Genomic DNA, 18979 nt, shown 5'->3' with positions numbered 1-18979 from the left:
TTTGAATAAACGAGACAAATAATTGACAGTGTGCTTTCCTTTATAATGGTTATGAGTGATTGAAAGTACTATATAATATGATTTTTTGTCAGCACTAGGTATCTAATAATATTTTGTAAGAAAATCATATATTTTGTCGACTTCAAAAATAAATCAACATATCTAGAAAATTAATATCAAGCAGAATTTTTAGGAAAGAATTTTCAATACATATATTTGCATAAGTTGCACTTTAAGCCTACAATGCATGATTTTTTTTTTCCAAAAAATAAATGTGTTCTGAATAGCTGCATATAATTCAAGAAAGAATTTTAAAGTATTTTTTTTTCTTGAAATTCAAACAAACTTTTAATGTGCCAAATGCTTACATTATAAATTAAACAATATCCCAGAGACACAAATCTCATTATAAAGTTAAACTGCAATAAAAATAAAAGTTCCTTTTTATCAAAATATATTTTTTACAAAGCAAAAAAAAAGTACTTTGATTGTATTTTTAATGGTGGGACTATTTATGCAACAGCCGTCCTGATATTTTCCCAATTTTCCAGTTTAAATCTATATCTAGTACTGGTATTATAATCTATCGGTTTCTTTTCTACAAATGTTTATCAAAAAAGATTTAAAAAAAGATTTTCAAAAATGTATGTTACCTTTTGGAACTGTCATATGCAATTTATAAGTGAAAAATATATAGCCAGATGGCTAAATGATACAATAAAAGATTAAAAAACTGAAATAAAACTCATATTCGAAAAATTATGCAGAATAAATTAAGTTTGTATATACGTACCTTAAAATGAACAACTGTGGAAAAACAACTATAAAATAATTTAAGTATTTTCTATTTCATAAAATGTCTCATTTTTACTATTTTTAAATTCTCCTTTTTTTCCCGTCGTTAAAGATTTTTGTGGACTATTAAATCTTTATGACTATCACTTCAACGGATATTGAATAATCAGTTTTGATTTTTAATTAAGCAAATAAGTAATAACATGATAAAAATTACACAAAATTAAGTTTTTCATGTGCAATATATTCTGCTAATGATATTTTTATTCTTCTCAGCTGCCACTTCCTTTCTTGGCATGATGATCGGCGGCCTGGTCTGGGGGAACTTGGGTGACAAGCTTGGCCGACGGAGGACCCTAGTGTCGGCCCTCACCACCAATGCCATCTTCGCAGTGGCCACTGCCTTCATGCCCACTTACGGGCTCTTACTGCTCACACGATTGGGAAGTGGAATCGGGTGAGTGCCAATCATTTTACGCAGATAGAATCTCGCTAGTCGAATATGTCACTCCAAGTAAACAGACAAGATGACTGCCAATGAAACGCAAAGTAGAGGTCACAGTGGAAGATTAACAGCTTTCTAGAGCTTTCTAGAGAGGGTCAATAGATGGCTAAAGTATCTGTTGTTAAAACGGAATTAATGCATGGAATTTGATAAGTGATGGATTATAATAATAAGAGTTTTAAAAGGATACTAAAATAGAATTTTCTGGCGAGAATAAGTCTTGGGGATGGGGGGATAGTAGAGTTATTTAGACCTCTCTATCTTATTTGATCGCCTGTACCCATTGAAAATATTTACTTAAAAGATTAAGAAGCAAGATAAAAAGTCATTTGATCTTCTTACCATTTGGCAGATTGTGCCTTTTCATATTTAAAATTATAATTAAATAAATTTAGTTTTCAAATGTGGAATATTAAATTTGTAGGCATTTCTGGAATAATGATGCTCCTGTGCTGCAGAAGAACTCTTCTTTTGAAAATTCTTAGTTTAGAAACATTATCTATTAAATTACTTTCTCATGTTTCATTCAATTAAAAAAAATATCTGTTCTTCTATTTGTAACAACTCAAAAGTTATTATGTTTAAACTATAGGTTAATTAAGGTTAAACTATAGGTTAATTAAATATCTGTTCTTCTATTTGTAATAACTCAAAAGTTATTCTGTTTAAACTATAGGTTAATTCAAACTCATTAAGTATATCTAACGATTTTATTTAAAAGAAATTATTAAAAATTTCCATAGTAAGTGAGATAGAAGTTTTTTTTTTTTAATTCTTTTGAGAATCAAACGTGCTTTATATTTACAGGGTGGGTGGTTCCCTTCCCATTGTATTCACTTACTATGGAGAATTTCTAGTGAAGCGCCACAGAGGGCGCCATTTGAGCTGGTTACTCACTTTCTGGGGAATCGGAGGACTCTTCACAGCGCTCATGGCTTGGCTCATGATCACGCAACCAGGTGAGTGAGATGCAAGAAAGCAAAAATTCTAATCTTCTTAAAGAACCCAATAATAAAATAGGCCAAGAAAAATGCCTCAATACAATCACAAGAATAATAATTCTAACTGTTTGATTATCCCCAGAGTGATGTTAAAAAATTTTTTTAAGAGTTGATGCAGGGCACTGTAGCAATCATTTATTGTACTGGACCATTGAGGATCAAGCGCAAAAAATTAGAGATTAAAAGAAAGTGTTTATTGACTGTGACGTTGACAAATGCAATGTTAAAGTAATTGTTCGAAATTACGTCCACCAACAGTAGGTGATGCGTGCTTGACAATACCAGCGAAGCGATTTGCATACTTTTTCAAAGATGCTAGGTATTTCACGCATACGCGCTGCAGCGAAATCCTCATCCGAGTCAAGCCCCGTTCCGACGACCCGTTCCTTTCCGGATTTGGGCGTAAATCTGTCATCTGACTTATTGTAGGACCACCTCCGCCGGTGGACGTTGATCGGGAGCTTCCCTTAAATTGTCGGTAAAATAAACTAAGAACCTGAAAAATCACAAGAGAGGGTAATGAGAGCGAAATGTGAATATCTCAAGACGTCGACGAGCCTTCGGAATGGGGCTTCAGACGAAGTCGTATAAACAGATGCCCCCATAAAAAGTGGTCGAGGTTGGATAAATCGGAACTCACTACATCGCACTTCAAGACTGTCTATTCTCTTTCTTTTCATCTTTAATCAGCTGCGTTTGCTCCACACCTGTTCACTTATTACTACACATTCATATGCAATAAATGATTATCACAGCGACTTGTACCAACCTTTAACCATGAATTTGGGATCACCCTGAATATTTGTTCCTACACATTAACCTAACAGACGTAGATTTATTTACTAGATTATATTAGAATATTAACTAGATCGGACATAGATTATTGAAATATCTATATCTTTTGTATAGGCTTGTGATGACCCAGTGGTAGCTTCTTATCTAAAAATTCTCGATTTCGAGACTTAATTTCATCAAAAGTTGCCTGTGTATGCGGTCCTAACTGTTATTGAATTGAATATCCCCATATTGGTGTAGCGTGGAAATTCGGAGAACAGTTTCCACGTCCATCTCAGTAGAAACTTGGAAGACTCATTCATACACAAGTTTGCCTTAAAAACAGAATTAAAATAATTAAATTAATTCTACCCGATATCTCTATGTAATTATAACACCCTTATAGCATGAAGGAGATCTAGAATATTTTATAGTAAAGTAAAATATGAAATGGCAGATATATGGAAATATGTATATACTTTTAAAGAAAATTAGGACCAGTTCTGAATTGAAAATTTTTCAAACAGAGAATTCTTTCCAAACTGAAATTAACAATTTCAAACAAATCTGCAAAATGTCTCGAGTCTTTTTTCAGAAGATCTTTATAAGAATTTCACTGACTTTTTGTCCAACATAGCAATGTGTTCTTAGTTACAGCATATTTCTCTCTAAAATACATTTCTTTCTTTTGAAAAATTTTTCTTCATTTTTTGATTTTATTCAAAAGAGGTTATTATGCAAAAATAACTCGTTAAATCTGATTTATATATTTTATGACATATATTTTGTAGTATCGTTTGTTCCTATGGCACTTAAAATCTAAACCTTCTGAACCTTAGGCTATACTGGAGATGATTTCGACAGTAAACATTTTGACTGAGTCATATTATTTTTTCAAAATATTTAAGACAAAGTATAAAAATGCGCTTATACTGATGCAACACAAGTAACTGTAAAAACAACAGTAACACTTTTGACTTGATAGTGTAAATCATTAATGTCCTCTGATAGGATCTCCAAAATTATTTTCTTCGTGACATTCAAGTACTTTTTTTATAAGACTATTTCTCGAGGCTTTACAGTTTTATTCTGTTGGATACCATCCCATGTGGGAATGAGCAGGCTGATAAGAGTGCCAAATCCGTAATTTATTTTTTAGAAACACCCATACCTGCATGCGATTTGAAGAAACAGGCAAAGTGCTGTCTTTACATAAACTGGCAAACTCAATGGGATTTGGAAACTCTAAACAAACTTCATAGTTATAAGCCTTTCACTGAAAATTGCCCTTCTTTAAATAATCGAAAACATGACACAGTTTAAATTCATCTCAGAATCAGTCTCACTAGATTCACACATAAACATCTGTTATTAAATGATCAATTGCCGATGTGTTCATTAACAGTTTATCATATCCTTATTGAATACCCATATATTACTTCAACACGACTGCAGTGACTTTGCCATTGTTGCTTGGCAGAGAGACCCACATGAGAGCCCTTTTGTTTTTTTAAAATCTATGGGATTTTATTCCTTAATTTGAACTCACTATTATGGTTTCGTTATGACTTTTGTAATTTATCATCGTTTTAGCAATAGTTATTTTGTATCATTTTTATAGAAATTGTTTTTATTGAACTTTGTATTAGAATAAACAAACTGACATCGACACTAAAAACTACAACTAATTATCTGAATTTAAGATCAGATCCAATACAGATTCTGGGAAGATCAGTAACATTTCATAATTTGTTATTTCATTAGATTGTCCGTGAGGTCTCCGGAATATTCCGTCAATGGTTCCTTTTTTATTCAGTTAATTCTCTTTAAAATAAAATGCAACTTATTGCTGTCTTTCTTTTCCTTTCCCAGAGGCCGAGGGATTAGGAACGCGTCTCAGTAGTTGGCGGGTATTTCTGGTTGTGTGCTCCGCCCCTGCTCTTCTCACCGTCTTCGGACTCTTCTTTCTCCCAGAGAGCCCCCGCTACCTGCTGGAGGTAACTGACACTTTTTTTTAACCCGTAACTGGAGAGACATGGAGTCGAAACGACTTCATTGTTATTTTTTTTTATTTATTTATTTATTTATTCCTTTTGTAAACAGTATTGAAATTTATTTTGGAAACACAATACATTCTGAAAATCATGTATTTACCACAAATATTAAAAATATTAATATTAAAAATGTTAAATGTGTTAATATTAAATGTTGGAAATATGTTATAAGAAAAGCCTAAACAATCTTTAATGAGTATTTACTTCATTTAGATATTACGGAATGACACTAATGTTAATAACTGTTTGAATTTAACAAACAAAAATGAAGAATACAATATTTTAAAAAATATTAATTTAAGAATATGTCGTTATTATTTTTGCACTATTCCAATTAAAAGCAATTTCGGAGACATGGAATCAATGACTCCATAAATAACGACAAAAACTTTGGAAAAGAATAACTCAGTTATACGCACGTATTTATATTTAGATTTTAACCAACGTACTGCTGAAAGAACAACTCGAAGGTACTGAGGAGATTATTGTATTCAAGGACAAAATATCACGTGATAATCAGAGCTAATGAACAACGCGGAGTCATTTTGACTCCCGTGTTCACTTATAAGTTAAGAAAGCTGATGCTATGAACTTTCTGATATTTTTTATCCCATCTTGTATTGATAATAATTTAATTAAAGATAAAAAGTAGAATTTGAATGAATTAAAAAACTGTTTTACAAAATAAAAATTAATTGTATTTTTTTAATCAAAAGGTTACGGGAAAAAATATTGAGAAGTATTGAAATACTTATTATGGAATGTACCATCAGTGCTCGTCATTTTATTTAAAACGATGCGCTTTCTTTTCTTTTAGTGTGGTCAAGATGTCGAAGCCATGTACGTTTATCAGAAAGTATTCCGGATCAACCACAAGCAAAGCGATGAATATCCGGTAAATTTATTTTTTGGGTGAAAATATTCTCTATCTTTTAAAATTTCTATGCTCTGTGATATAAAATTTCTGAAATATACATAATAAAAGTTTTATGCAGTAAAATATGCATTTTACAGATCATTTCTTGATAAATTGTTTAAGTAAAAATAAACCCCGAATCACAATCCATTCCGAAGAAAAATCATAACAATAGAAAACAGTCAACAGAAAAACAATATGAAATACCAGTCTTTTCGGCGAAAATTAGCTAAAAAGGCGATTTATAATACTGAAATTGGCTAAAATGAAATTATTCTTATTCAAAATACCACACAGAAAAAGATAATGGTCAAAAGAATATATTATTGCAAATATCTCGAAAATTAAAAGTAGAAGCTGAGTAGAAAGTCTCAAATATAATCAGAATAGTCTCTAGCATGTTACAAACAATTTGGTAAAAGCTTCTACATTTCAATTCTTGGTTTATTCTTGACTCGGATGGAATGTTGAATTCCTATGCTTAAGAATGTCTTAACTAACTAAAATGGGTTATTGAAATTTTAAGCATCACCAATATGTATGTTAATAATATTAAATATAAGAGCCACAGCATGCTTGCACGCTCAAAATCTGAAGTATTCTCATTTCATTTGTACTGGCTGGATAGAAAAAAAACAGCAATAACTACCTCCAAAGAAAGACAAGAGACACACCTTGTTTCTCAAATGTTGAATGGCCCTACCTCAGATTTCATTCAATCTGCCTATTGAGCTTGCCGAAACTCGATAGAGTCATCATATGTTTAAGATGTCCCAGAGAAATAGTGGAATACCGAGCAAGAAAATAAAATTCTTTATTTCCTTAAGAAGATACAAGCCATACAGGGTGTCAATAAAAATGGAATACACGCGCTTCTATTTACTTAGATATTGATATTAGACATAGATTTCCGATTACTAAATTTCATTAAATAAGATAGGCAAATTCATGTAAAATATTGCTTTTGTAGAAATTTATAGCAAAAAATTTAAAAAATAAATTTTTATACTCCCTGATTGACATATTATATTATTATCCAAATTATATTTTTATATTTTATAATAATTATAATTTTATATTATCTTATTATTATATAAATTATAAATAATTTATAGATATTATAAAAATTATATTTTATATTATTATCCAAACTGATTGAAAGAAAATTTTATAAATAATTTTCAACAATGGCATTTTTATTTCTACCTCCATTATTCAATTATTTACTATTACCACTTCATTCATTTTTTTTTCCAGTTGAGTGAAATGGAGCTTCCTGCTAGGCGGAGCTCCACCCCTGGACCTGGGCCTGTGGGCTGTCTCTCGGATGCTCTAGAAGCCTTTGAAACAGTAAGCTATCTAAATGTGACGTTTGATAGGAGTACTAATTTAATGTCAGTATTTCATTTATAAATGAATATTCAAAAGAATTTCGCCGTGCATATCTTTTCACTCTCTTTCATAACATATTATTGTCACATTAAAATTTCAAGAAATATTGCGTGTTTAAAAGCAAGACATACCTGACATACTCAACTATCAGCAAACAGATTTACGCGACACAGAAGCAAGGAATTTGTAAACAGCAGATTGTACACCTTCACAAACAGGTTTTATGGTACAGATATTCTCACAATCATAATAAAATTATATCCTGCAGAATGTGAATAAATAAATAAGGAAGACAATAAATAAATAAGGAAGAAAATAAATAAATAAGGAAGAACAAAAACATAAAATTAGAAATAATTAAGAAACAGAGAACCAGATACTTTTTCTTATTGGATAAAACAAAAATGAAAATTAAGAAATAAAATCAACCGATTTTCAAATAAAGCTGATACGCCAATTAAAGACTTCTTGAATAATCAGGATATCTCTTGTGTATATGGAAGCTACTGTCTTTTCAGTAAATTCAAAGCTGTAAAATAATTTATTGACAGATAAGACGAAGAGAGTAAATCTTGATTTAACGGTTTCTAAAATTCTATGCATGCAACAACGCAGTTCATCGTATTTATAGTCTTGCCGCAATGTAGAATATGCAGAAAGAAATCAGTTTTTAAAATCATACCGTTATTAGTACATTAAGAAGCAATGTTCTTATTTCAATAATTTTCCGATTTTTTTAAATTTATAATTCCTAATTATATATAATACTCGCTCATGGAATCAATATATTCACAATAAGCTATGTGCATAGTACTGAAATTTAAATAAATTCATAGATAAATAGATAATAAAATTCTGAAACTATTCAAATAATATATTGGCATCCAGAGTACACAAGTATACACAAATTCGAAACTCTAGCACATTAGGATGTAAATGAAAAATCGATTTCAAAATTCTATCTCAATAAACACGAAACAAATCAAATGAATTAAAACAATAAAAACAAAGAATAGAAAAAATATGCCATTTTATATCTTTAACGATCAGAGCTCTCAGACCACATCTTATAAGTACCAAATATATAAACGGTTGCTTTTTTTTTCAGTTTTGGGGATCCTTTATGCAGATTTTGTGGACCCCATATACTGGAATGACCATGATACTCATCATAGTCTGGACGACCACCGCATTCGGGTAAGAAAGCTCATCTATTCTATTTAAGTCTTCCTCTCGATTTCCACAAATAATAATGTATGCCAATTTTGAAAGTTTAAATATGATGTTCCTAAAATCAGGTGAAAGCTTTAAACGTAGATTTTACGTATAAAATGAAATTGGAAACACGAAAATGCAGTGCTATTGGAAGAGAAATATTTTTCTCCATTTTTTTCAATGATTTTAGTGAAAACAAAGGCTACACCAGATAAACACTCCAACATAGATTTAACTCAATACAAATTTACTTTAGCGAAACAGTATAGTTGAACAAAATACTTTTACTCCCAAATATTCTGTTAATGACCTTGAAGTCACGTAATATTCTATTAGCGGTCTATTATTGAAGCAGGGCAAGGTTATGAAATATACTTTGGAGGAATAAAGATATAAGGGTTTTCTGGTCTTTCATTCTGATTATGCTCTGAACCAAGATTATTCAAAAACGGTGAATTGATGTGCGGTTTAGAAGTACAAATGTTGGACTGGAGAACTTTTATAAGTTCTCCGGGGGGAGGGGGGGGGCAATTTAATCTTAGATACTAGAACCCAAGTCAGAGCACTATTGCACATGATGTTCCAAAGTCACTTTAAGCAATTAACCATCTTCCTTTTTATCATGATTTCTCGGCTTCTGAATCCTCCTAGCTACTCTGAACGAAATGGACTTAGTTAAAAATAAGAATATGTTTCTTATAAGATAGAATAATCTACTATGGAAATTCAATAGTGTTTATTTTAACGCAAGAGACTTTACCTGACATCCTTAAATATTATAATCTTTCGAATTTTGTTTTATAAATTAGTTGCTTATAAAACCGAGGACAGCAATTTCTTTGAGGTAGATCTGTGACACAAAATCCGTCCACCAAAAGGTACAATAGCCGTGGTGGCCTGGTAGTAAGATCTCGGCTTCGGACATCGTGGTTTTCATATTGGAGACTCGCTTCCACCTAAAAACCATCGTGTAAGCGCGTCTGGTGCACGCTGAATTCAAAGGGGCCGAACATCCTCACACTGGTGGGGCGTGGAAGTTTGGAAAGGGGGTGCCAGCTCAAGTTCCCTTCCTCGTTATCTGACAGCGGCTCAAAATTACGAGGTCCGTTCCCAAATGGATCTAGTGTTGATTTAAAATGGGACGTTAATATAACTAAACTAAACTAAATCCAACTATTATTCATTCGTGCAGTTTCAAAGGAATAAATTTCATCCATATATTTCATTTATTTATAAACTATTTAATATTAATACACACAATTAATTAACAGTTAATTTTTTTAATATTGTTCATATTTCATTTAACACTAAAATCAATAACCTATCGACTCTTTATTTTAAAATTACACTAAAACTATTTTTACTAGTCACATTTTCGAAAATTATCATGGAATAATATTTTCGGTTATAAAATTATGCTTAAAATCCTAAAAATATCGTTCCACCGTGCTTCAATTCTTTTTTGCCAAATAGTCATGTGCATCAGTCTTTATTAGCCAATAGGTAACTCTAGATTCAAAGAATTTGGTTTGTAAAGTTCCAAAAATATCAACATTCGCTTTTATTAGTAACTAATCGCTTCAGGCGACCGGCTGGTTCGTCGGGAATATTGGTTATATTTCATCTAATATGAATCGTGTTATTTTAATTGTCTTACTTTTAATCATGCACAGGGACATTAAAATATCTCGGTCATCGATCTTTTAAATTTCGCGATATTGTAAATTTACTTTTTACAACTCTTAGAAATCGCACAGATGTTATACAAAATTCTTCTTTCTTCGCTTCCAACAATGGTAAAAAATCTTGTGGCTAAATATTTGATGAACTAATGAAAAAATTTGGATTTCTGGATCATAGTGTAATCTATCGTTGAAAAAAGTGAAAAAATATATTTTTTTTAAGAATTACAAAAATGCAGAAAAAATTCGCATGGCTGGTAAATTGGTAACATTAGAAAGACAATTTTTTATCATTTTGAAACGGTGAAAAATTTAGCATTGTGTGATAATGTTTTATGAAGTTATAGCAGGAAAACATCAAATAGGCAGCTAAATTTTTGATTAATTAAAATTTTAATAAATCAAAAAAAATCGTGCTAAATTTAGTAGCTATAAGTCACACCGTATGACCTGCAGAGTTCTAACACACACACACACATGCATGCATACATACACATTAATTTTTATTATTAACATTGATATATAAGATAGAGACAGATGCATCAGAAACTGAACAACAACTTACATAATTTTGTTTTCCGACGATTTCTTCCTTGCTCGAATCTTGCTAACTAACTAAATAAATAGGGAAGAATATTTCCTGTTCTGTTTTCTTATTAAAAAGAATGAGTTTCTTAAAATGTGCTTCGTTGTTTTTCGATGTCATGTAGGTGATTTGTTTGTAAATAAGAAAGAAGCTTTTTCCTCATTGTTCCCATCTGAGACTTGATGAACTTTACCTCACTTCCTGGTATAATGATGGAGTGATTTTTTTTTGTTAATAATAAGCGTATACGAGAGAGATTGAACTTCAATAGTATGTTATTATGACACAAATCTGTAAGTGCATTAAATTATGCATACATATACGTATGTGTGCAGTTTGAAAGTGAATAACGCATTGAAAGTTATTTCTTTTGCCTTTCTCAGAACATGTATTTAAAAGTCTGCAAAGTAGCAGATCTCAGAATGGAACCGAGTAAATACAGATTCAAGGAAAAAAGTTTTTATGTTTCTTTGTATCTCTAATAAAGAAAGTATAATTGTCAAAAGCTTCGAACTAGAGATTTTGAAGAATTTCCACGTTTTAGACATAACAGTTTAAAAAAAAGAAAAAACATTTTTAGAATTTTGTCTGTCAATCTGCCTGTGACAAAGTTAACTCAAAAACTCTTTGAACTAGAAGGACGAAATTAGGTATATGCGCACTAAATTTGTAGATTTAAAATAAAGCAAATTGTATATTACACTCACTAAGTTTTAAGATTTTATGCTAAATTTCTGTACACTATGATAACGGTTATTATTTCATAATTATTGAACACCAATGGTAGGCATTATCATAAGGTACGGAGTTATCACCCCAATACCTGCACGAAGCACATCGTTGGTGACCCAATGGTAGGCAATACGTTCTCTGAGATAACTCCTTTATTAGAAAGCATGCGAGAAATTTTTAGGAGACCCCCTCCGTTGGTTTGTTACAGATGATTTAAGGGTTTATAATCCCTAAATTGTAATATAAGATTTTGACATTGGGGATTTGTAGTCACCATTTAAGAGCTGCGTTGACGTGTCATATTCCATGCCTGATTATTGAGTGATACAGATTATAAGTAATCATTAAAAGTGCACAAATCAATTATTTTTGTAAAAAGTAAATAATGATGTTTATGCTTGTGTTAAGAAATTAAATTTCAAATTACTATCAACAAACATACAATTTTTTTTTCTTCTGAATTTTGCTTAAGAATTGCTTTAACTTATATAGATTTTATTAACGGTGATCGATTCCTGAATGTAAGCGGATCTGGTGCTCGCCAAATTCGTCGGGGCCAAAACGTCCTCCCACTGGTGTGATGTGGAAGCTTGTAGAGGGGCGCCAGCTCAAGTGTTGTCCTTGTCATCTGATTCCGGTTCAAAACTACGAGAATAGTCGTAAAAGTAGCCCTAGTGTTGCTTTAGAAAATGGGACGTTAATATATCTAAACCAAGCTTTGGAGGCCTGTTAAAAAAAGCAAAACAAGAAACATCCTCGTTGCTCATCAGAAATCAAAAGTAGCGGTTAAAAGTTTAAATTCAACACAGTTATAAGTGTTCAAGTGAGCTCCTTCAGAAATAACGAAGCAGTGCAATGACTCCTTCTACAATTTTTTTTCTGCTGCTTGCTTGATGTTCCTTTGGCAATACTTTATTTTTTTTTTTTCATTTATTTATTTATTTGGAAGTTAAGGGGAAGCTACATCAAACAGCAGGTATTTAATGTGGCTTGTTTCCCGCTCTACCAACTGATATTGATAACCTAAGGCATACATATCTGCAGGCTTTCAACGAATCACATCGGAGATGCTGAACGAGTATTGGATGAGTTATCATATCCTCATGATGCCGTTGGTAATTTTCTACAGGTGTTTATAATGAACACTTACAACTGTATTGAACTTAAATCTTCAAGTGTTATTTGTAATTTCTGATGAACAACAAGTTTATGCTCAGTTTTGTTTTCTTTTAGTAGCCCTGCTAAGTTGGATTCGTTTGGTTTTATGGCATAAGGATCAGATTTGGTCATTCTACGCCAAATATTTATTACACATTTTCATGTTCAAAATTAAAGTGTTCTTAAAAAAAAGATGCAATTAAATCTGATGTAAAATTTGAATATCTTTTAAAAAGGCAAAAATATTTGAATGAGGGTTATTATCTAAAAGTCATTTAAGTTAAAAATAGTCGCTTCGAAATGAACTCATCGTTGTATACCAAAACCTTGGCATTCACACGGAATATGTTTAATTGTTAAAATACAATTGCATTTATTACAAAGTGATGCATGATCAGAGTGCAAAAGATGTTTTTGGGTTAAACAGATGTGACCTATTCGAAGTCTCTTGATAATGACATCTTTCTTTCTGGTTAGATTTTATTTTTGAAACCTTTGACAGATTTCCGAAGTTGGAATATTCATTTAGGGTCTCTTTGTATAGTAAAGTATCTGTACTTTGTTATTTTTTGGCTGCTCCCACCGTCCTTGTTGGCGAATATTGATAATTATTGATTTCTGTCCGAAAATGATAGCGTAATTTAATCCATAGGAAAAATACAGATCATTATCTAGACGAGCAGATACCATGCAGCCTCAAAGCTTCTAATTAAATTATCGATGCAGATGGGATCGATAATTTAATTAGAAGAAGCCAGAATCATTATCATACAATTACTCGATGCCAGAAGCATATTAAATAATCTCACAGCGAATACTGATCTAGACTTTAACAAATGATTTCTAATTCTATAACGGTTTTTGAAAGAAAAAAAATTCTAAGATTCAAGGATAGACAATCGTATAATTTAAGTTTAGTTATATTAAGTCCTGTTTTAAAGCAAAACTAGGAATATTTTGACACGGACCTCGCAATCTTGAACTGAGGCCATATGACGACAGCGACATCTGAGCTGGCACCCCCTCTCCAAACTTCCAAACCCCATCAGCGGGAGGACGTTTGACCCGATGGATATAAAGTGCGTCAAACCCGCTTACCTAATTCTACCGAATTAATTCGCTGACCTAATTCTACAGAAGACGGTTCTTCTGTAGAATTAGGTCTCGAACCTGAAATCCACCAGTTCCAAAGCCGAGGTCTTACCACCAAACCACCGCTGCCCTTAGACAATCCTACGACTGATGACAGAGGATAATTTGTGATTCTTTTACTATAAAGATATTTACTTTTATTCTTATATTTTTTGCATTAGGATTTTTCTATGGAAAGATTTAGCTATAAATTATAGAATGATGCAAGGTGATATGTTCAGATATAAACAATATGAGGAATTACACTCAACTCACCATATTTTGCATTGCTGAGGCTATAAAATTTTCCAAATGCATTTTTCCTGCAGGTTTTATGGCATGTCTATCTGGTTTCCGGAGTACGTGCGCCACCTGGAGATCGAAAAGGACCAAGATCGGGGGAACGTGACAGCCAATGTTCACATCGTCAATCAGAAATTCGGCGGTTTGCTGGAGGATGTCCGTTTCGAACGTGTGATCTTCACGAACAGTACATTCGAAGATGCCCTCCTTAGCCGATGCATCTTCGAGGAATGCACTTTTGAGAAATCCGCCTTCAGAAGAGTGAGGTCCTCCAAAACCTTCTTTTTAAAGTCCACATTCAAGAAAGTCGACTTTGAGGTCAGTACCAACTCATTTTTGAAATCCTGTATCGATTTAGGTTCTTAAGAAAATCAATTTATACTCACATGATAACCATCAAATACACCATCGATTCGAATTTAAAATCTACTGCACATCTTACAATAGATTTAAAACAGATTGAACACGACAGCAGAATATTATCGAAGACAATATGCAATTAGATATTAGGTGGCATGAGCAATTACATTTGTCATGTGACTGTAACGTTGCAGAAATTGACTCTATTGTTTTATAAAATAATGATAAAAATTTAAATACCATTTATACAAATAAGTACAAACAGTTATTTACAAAACTGGATAATAATATTATCTGTTTCAAACTTCCTTCGTTTTTTGAATCAGATTTTATTTTCCTTCTTTCAGAGCACAGACTTGTATGCATTTCGGTTCATTGATTGCGTGTTTTTGAATTCCTCATTCCGAAAGACGGTAGAAGACGGTTGCGGCCTGGACTTGGACTTGACAACGGATCTGAGTGACGTATTCACGGAAAATCTGATTGCTCAGTCAGCCATTATTCCCGGGAGCATCGTGTCGTCCTTCATCCTGGACAAGTTTGGAAGAGTTAAGACTATGGGTGAGCAAAGGTTTCTAAATCAGAATGAAAAGTGTGTGTGTGTGTGTGTGTGTGTGTGTGTGTGTGTGTGTGTGTGTGTGTGTGTGTGTGTGTGTGTGTGTGTGTGTGCAAACTGGAAATGAAATGAAATTAATTTATCCACAAGAGAGCATGATTAATAAACACGGATACAGGCGGAACACATCTATTCAACCCAGAACATAAGAACGTAAGAGTGCGAATTTCCCCTCAATGCTTTTACTAAGAGATTGTCTAAAATTTAATTTCTTTGACACGTGTCGAATGAGGAAAGGGAATCTTAAGTATCACTGGAAGTTATGCCGTGGACGTTAGGTATTTTCATCCCTTCGCTTGTAGCATGAGATTTACAGACTAGTCAATTTTTTAGAACTCGTGTTAGAAATACTTAAACAAAAAAAGTGGAATTTGGATCAGGAAATAACAGAATATTTTAAAATAAAGTAATATGGGCTAATTAGTGAACTATTTTTTATTGTTAAATATTATTTGGCATCAAGATTTCACTAATCACAACCTGTTTGATGTCTTTTAATTATCATAAAAACAAAATGAGAATTTGACATGAAAGAATCTTTTCACTAAAGCAGTCTTCGATTAAGGGATTTTTTTTTCCCGTCTACGTCTAGTGACATTTAACTAGAATTCGGGAAGAATCTAATCTTTTCAAACACTAAAGTTTGTTTTCTTTTTCTTCGTGCAGTGACGTCTCTATTTCTGACAAGCGCGAGCGCCTTCTTTATATGGTTCTTGGACACCCGGACGACTGTGATTGCTTTCGAGGCGCTCTTCAACTTCATCTCCATTTCCGGTTGGAACGCCGTTGACGTCATCACTACAGAGTCCTATCCGGCAACACTCAGGTAACACTTATGGGATAGGATTATATATTTCTAACAGAGTGCTAGAATTATTAATGTGAGTAAGACAATTTATAGTTATACCCACGCGACTTTTTACTGGTAAGGGAGACTACAATTAGCCTAGCAATTGAAGAGTTATATAGATATATGAATATAGCGAGAATATAAATCTTCAAGCTTTTTAATCTTTTTGAAACTTGTTCATCTTAAATCAAGAAATCTTCCATCACTAATATACTTCATTCTAATTTTTTCATACACATTGTCATCTTTTAACGTCTGACAAATATATGGGCAATGTTTTTTTTTCCCAAATTCCAGCACTTGTACAAAGGCATCACTGTTTTCTTGCTAGCAGACTGTCATCTGATATCTATTAAAGTTTGTTTTCGAATCCTTACTGTGGATTTTCGTATATCAAGTTAAAATTAACCAAGAGTAAAGATTTTATTTGCCATTAATTGGCAAACATTCCCAACAAACAAGAATGAAAAACATAAGAAAAGAAATTCATCAGGCAGAGACATTATTAAATGCAGCAATCAACTGTGTAAAAAGTTACCTCAGATTTCAATTCATTATGACGCTTAACTTCTTTGAATAAATATAAATGCTCTAAAAATGCCCTGCTCTAAAAAATACTAATCTCGCCTTTTTTTTTTTTTTTTTTTTTTTTTTTACCTTTTACTCCCCAGGAGCACTGGCTACGGTTTTCTGAGCGCCGTAAGTCGTCTAGCAGCCATCCTCGGCAACCTGACCTTCGCCCACTACATCAGTGTTTCCAAAGCCCTTCCCGTCCTGACCACAGCCACCGTCCTCATGGTGGGAGCTCTGGCCGCCCTCAAACTTAAGGAAACAAAGGACAACCTCATGTGAGAGTCGTGACAACATACGCAACATACCTGAGATCATACAACATGCGCAAGATCTGTTGAGTGGAAGCACCGCTTTTGTATATTTGTGTGAGCCAGTTTTGGCTAAAGGACATCGGTGTACGTGAGACAAAAAGGGATCTTTGGATCACAAAGGACTTAGTTTGTCTTCAAAGAATCGTTGTGTTGCAAATCTATGTGAAAAATCCGAAATACAGAGATATTCACCCTTGCTTTAGCTAAAATTCATCTGCAGGTGCCAGTCGTAGTAAATAAGATGTCTCGTTGCTTTTTCCGGATCATGCAATGAAGCTGTATGACATATCCTCCAAACAAAATAGCTTCTGGTTTTGAGTTTGAAAAAAAGGAAAATGGTCAAGAAAGGTTTATTTGTCTCAGATAATAACTGTGGAAGTATCCAATGGAGATGTAAAAAAAGAAGAGCGAATCTCTCGCGGCTTCAAACGAAGATTCAAATCCTTCTCCCGTAGTCTCAGATAATGTAAAGAAATCATTCTTGTGTAGAAATAATCAGAAATGAAGGTGAAAATTTCTGATGTATGAGCTGATGTTTGGTGCCCCAGAGACTTAAAAAAAATTTAAAAAAATCTTGAAAGGTTTATATGTGGAATTTAAATTAGAATTCCATTAATAAATCTTTAATATTATCGTATTGATCAAAGTAGAGAAAAATGAGGGATAGTGCGCAAATGAAGGAATTGGAAACAATGAACGGTCTGTCACGTGTCTTCAGACTACGAAAGCCTGCAGATGGAAACGAGAGAGCTTTCCGAAATCCTTTGTTACATAAACGTGACAGCGTAGCAGTCCTTCCATATGAAACTATCGAAAGTGAATCGCACACAGATTTATAAATATGGGATATAAAGAGCAGTAAATATTTTCGTTGAATCTGACGTTCCAGTTTTGAAAAAAGATTCTATTTGTAATATTGTCTATAACCTATCTATATAATAGAGAAAATAACATTTTATGTCGCTTGTGAGATTGGAAAATGTACGATGTATCAAAGTGTGTATTAAATGTTATGCACTTGAAAACTTCATTTCTGAATATGTGTCTCATTTCTTACCACGATTTCAACTCTTAGAAAATGATTGGGATATTTGGATTCATAACAGGTTTCATCAATTAAATATAACTATATTACAAAACAATACAGTAAGAGAGCTTACAGTTGAAACATACAGAGAGAATAAATTCAAATTCCACATGATAAAGTTCTGACAATAAATTTCTCCAAATCATGAACGATGCACCTTGGCATAGGAAAAGTAATATTATTCATCATGAATTAAAAATGGGAAAATTTGAAGATTTAATCCAGAAATGTCGAGTTATTATTTTAATCCACTCAAGGATAATTCAAACCAAATCCTCATCTCTTCACCCGCAATAAAGAGAAACATACACCAATAGACAAAAAGCGAATATAAAATAGTCCCTTCTTCATTGCCTAGTTTAAATTTTGTTTAAAGTTTTATACAGCAAATTCGAAAATATTAAATATTTCTTCATAATAAATCGTTTCCCAACTTACTAATTAGATTGCCTAGATTACTGATTTTTTAATTTAATATGGAATACATTTTTAAATTATTTTTGTTTGATAAAATTGAAAAACTTGAATTCTGTTGAATTATTTTGCTGCAAATTAAAAAATGATGTATACGAAATAAAATCGGTTGTGAAAATTCTATTACGATGTTAATAATTGGCAATCACGCGTCTGAATGTTTTGATGGTTGAATTTGAATACATCCATATCAAATCAAAATAGATTGTATATTAAATTTAATTAAAAAATAATATTAAAATTAAGGGGAAATTGTACGGACATGAAATTGATATTATTAAATAGTTAATTTTTTTAGTCTTAAGATAATACAAACATCCTTTTTATATAGACCCCTTTTGACACGAAAATATGAACATCAATCTCCAAGTGCAAGTTATAGAAGATTACGCATTTGACGACGATTTAAGCTTATTTTCATACTCAATTAAACTTTCTACCTGAAGCCTGTTTCTTAATTTCTT

At 32.3% G+C, this 18979-nt stretch overlaps 2 protein-coding genes across 3 annotated transcripts in view; one reads left to right on the top strand and one right to left on the bottom strand.

Moving 5' to 3' along the window:
- Nucleotides 1-10935, bottom strand: part of LOC129984028 (epoxide hydrolase 1-like) — a 96097-nt gene extending 85162 nt beyond the window's left edge. The window contains exon 1 of one of the 2 annotated variants that reach the window (XM_056093782.1): nucleotides 10900-10935. The gene's annotated coding sequence lies outside the window, so the exon portion shown is untranslated. The remainder of the gene's footprint in view (nucleotides 1-10899) is intronic. The other variant, XM_056093781.1, reaches the window with a different exon arrangement.
- LOC129984026 (synaptic vesicle glycoprotein 2C-like) overlaps nucleotides 1-17984 on the top strand; it is a 77438-nt gene extending 59454 nt beyond the window's left edge. Inside the window, exons 5-14 of the mRNA XM_056093778.1 lie at nucleotides 1072-1252; nucleotides 2108-2259; nucleotides 4948-5072; nucleotides 5947-6024; nucleotides 7303-7395; nucleotides 8546-8634; nucleotides 14271-14562; nucleotides 14952-15165; nucleotides 15887-16046; nucleotides 16742-17984. Coding sequence (XP_055949753.1) covers nucleotides 1072-1252; nucleotides 2108-2259; nucleotides 4948-5072; nucleotides 5947-6024; nucleotides 7303-7395; nucleotides 8546-8634; nucleotides 14271-14562; nucleotides 14952-15165; nucleotides 15887-16046; nucleotides 16742-16922 — 1565 coding nt within the window. The 3' untranslated portion in view covers nucleotides 16923-17984. The remainder of the gene's footprint in view (nucleotides 1-1071; nucleotides 1253-2107; nucleotides 2260-4947; nucleotides 5073-5946; nucleotides 6025-7302; nucleotides 7396-8545; nucleotides 8635-14270; nucleotides 14563-14951; nucleotides 15166-15886; nucleotides 16047-16741) is intronic.
- The last annotated feature ends 995 nt before the right edge of the window (nucleotides 17985-18979 follow it).

The sequence above is a fragment of the Argiope bruennichi genome, chromosome 9, assembly GCF_947563725.1.
Source record: "Argiope bruennichi chromosome 9, qqArgBrue1.1, whole genome shotgun sequence".
NCBI classification, from domain to species: domain Eukaryota; kingdom Metazoa; phylum Arthropoda; class Arachnida; order Araneae; family Araneidae; genus Argiope; species Argiope bruennichi.
This window is presented reverse-complemented; position numbering and strand designations above follow the sequence as displayed.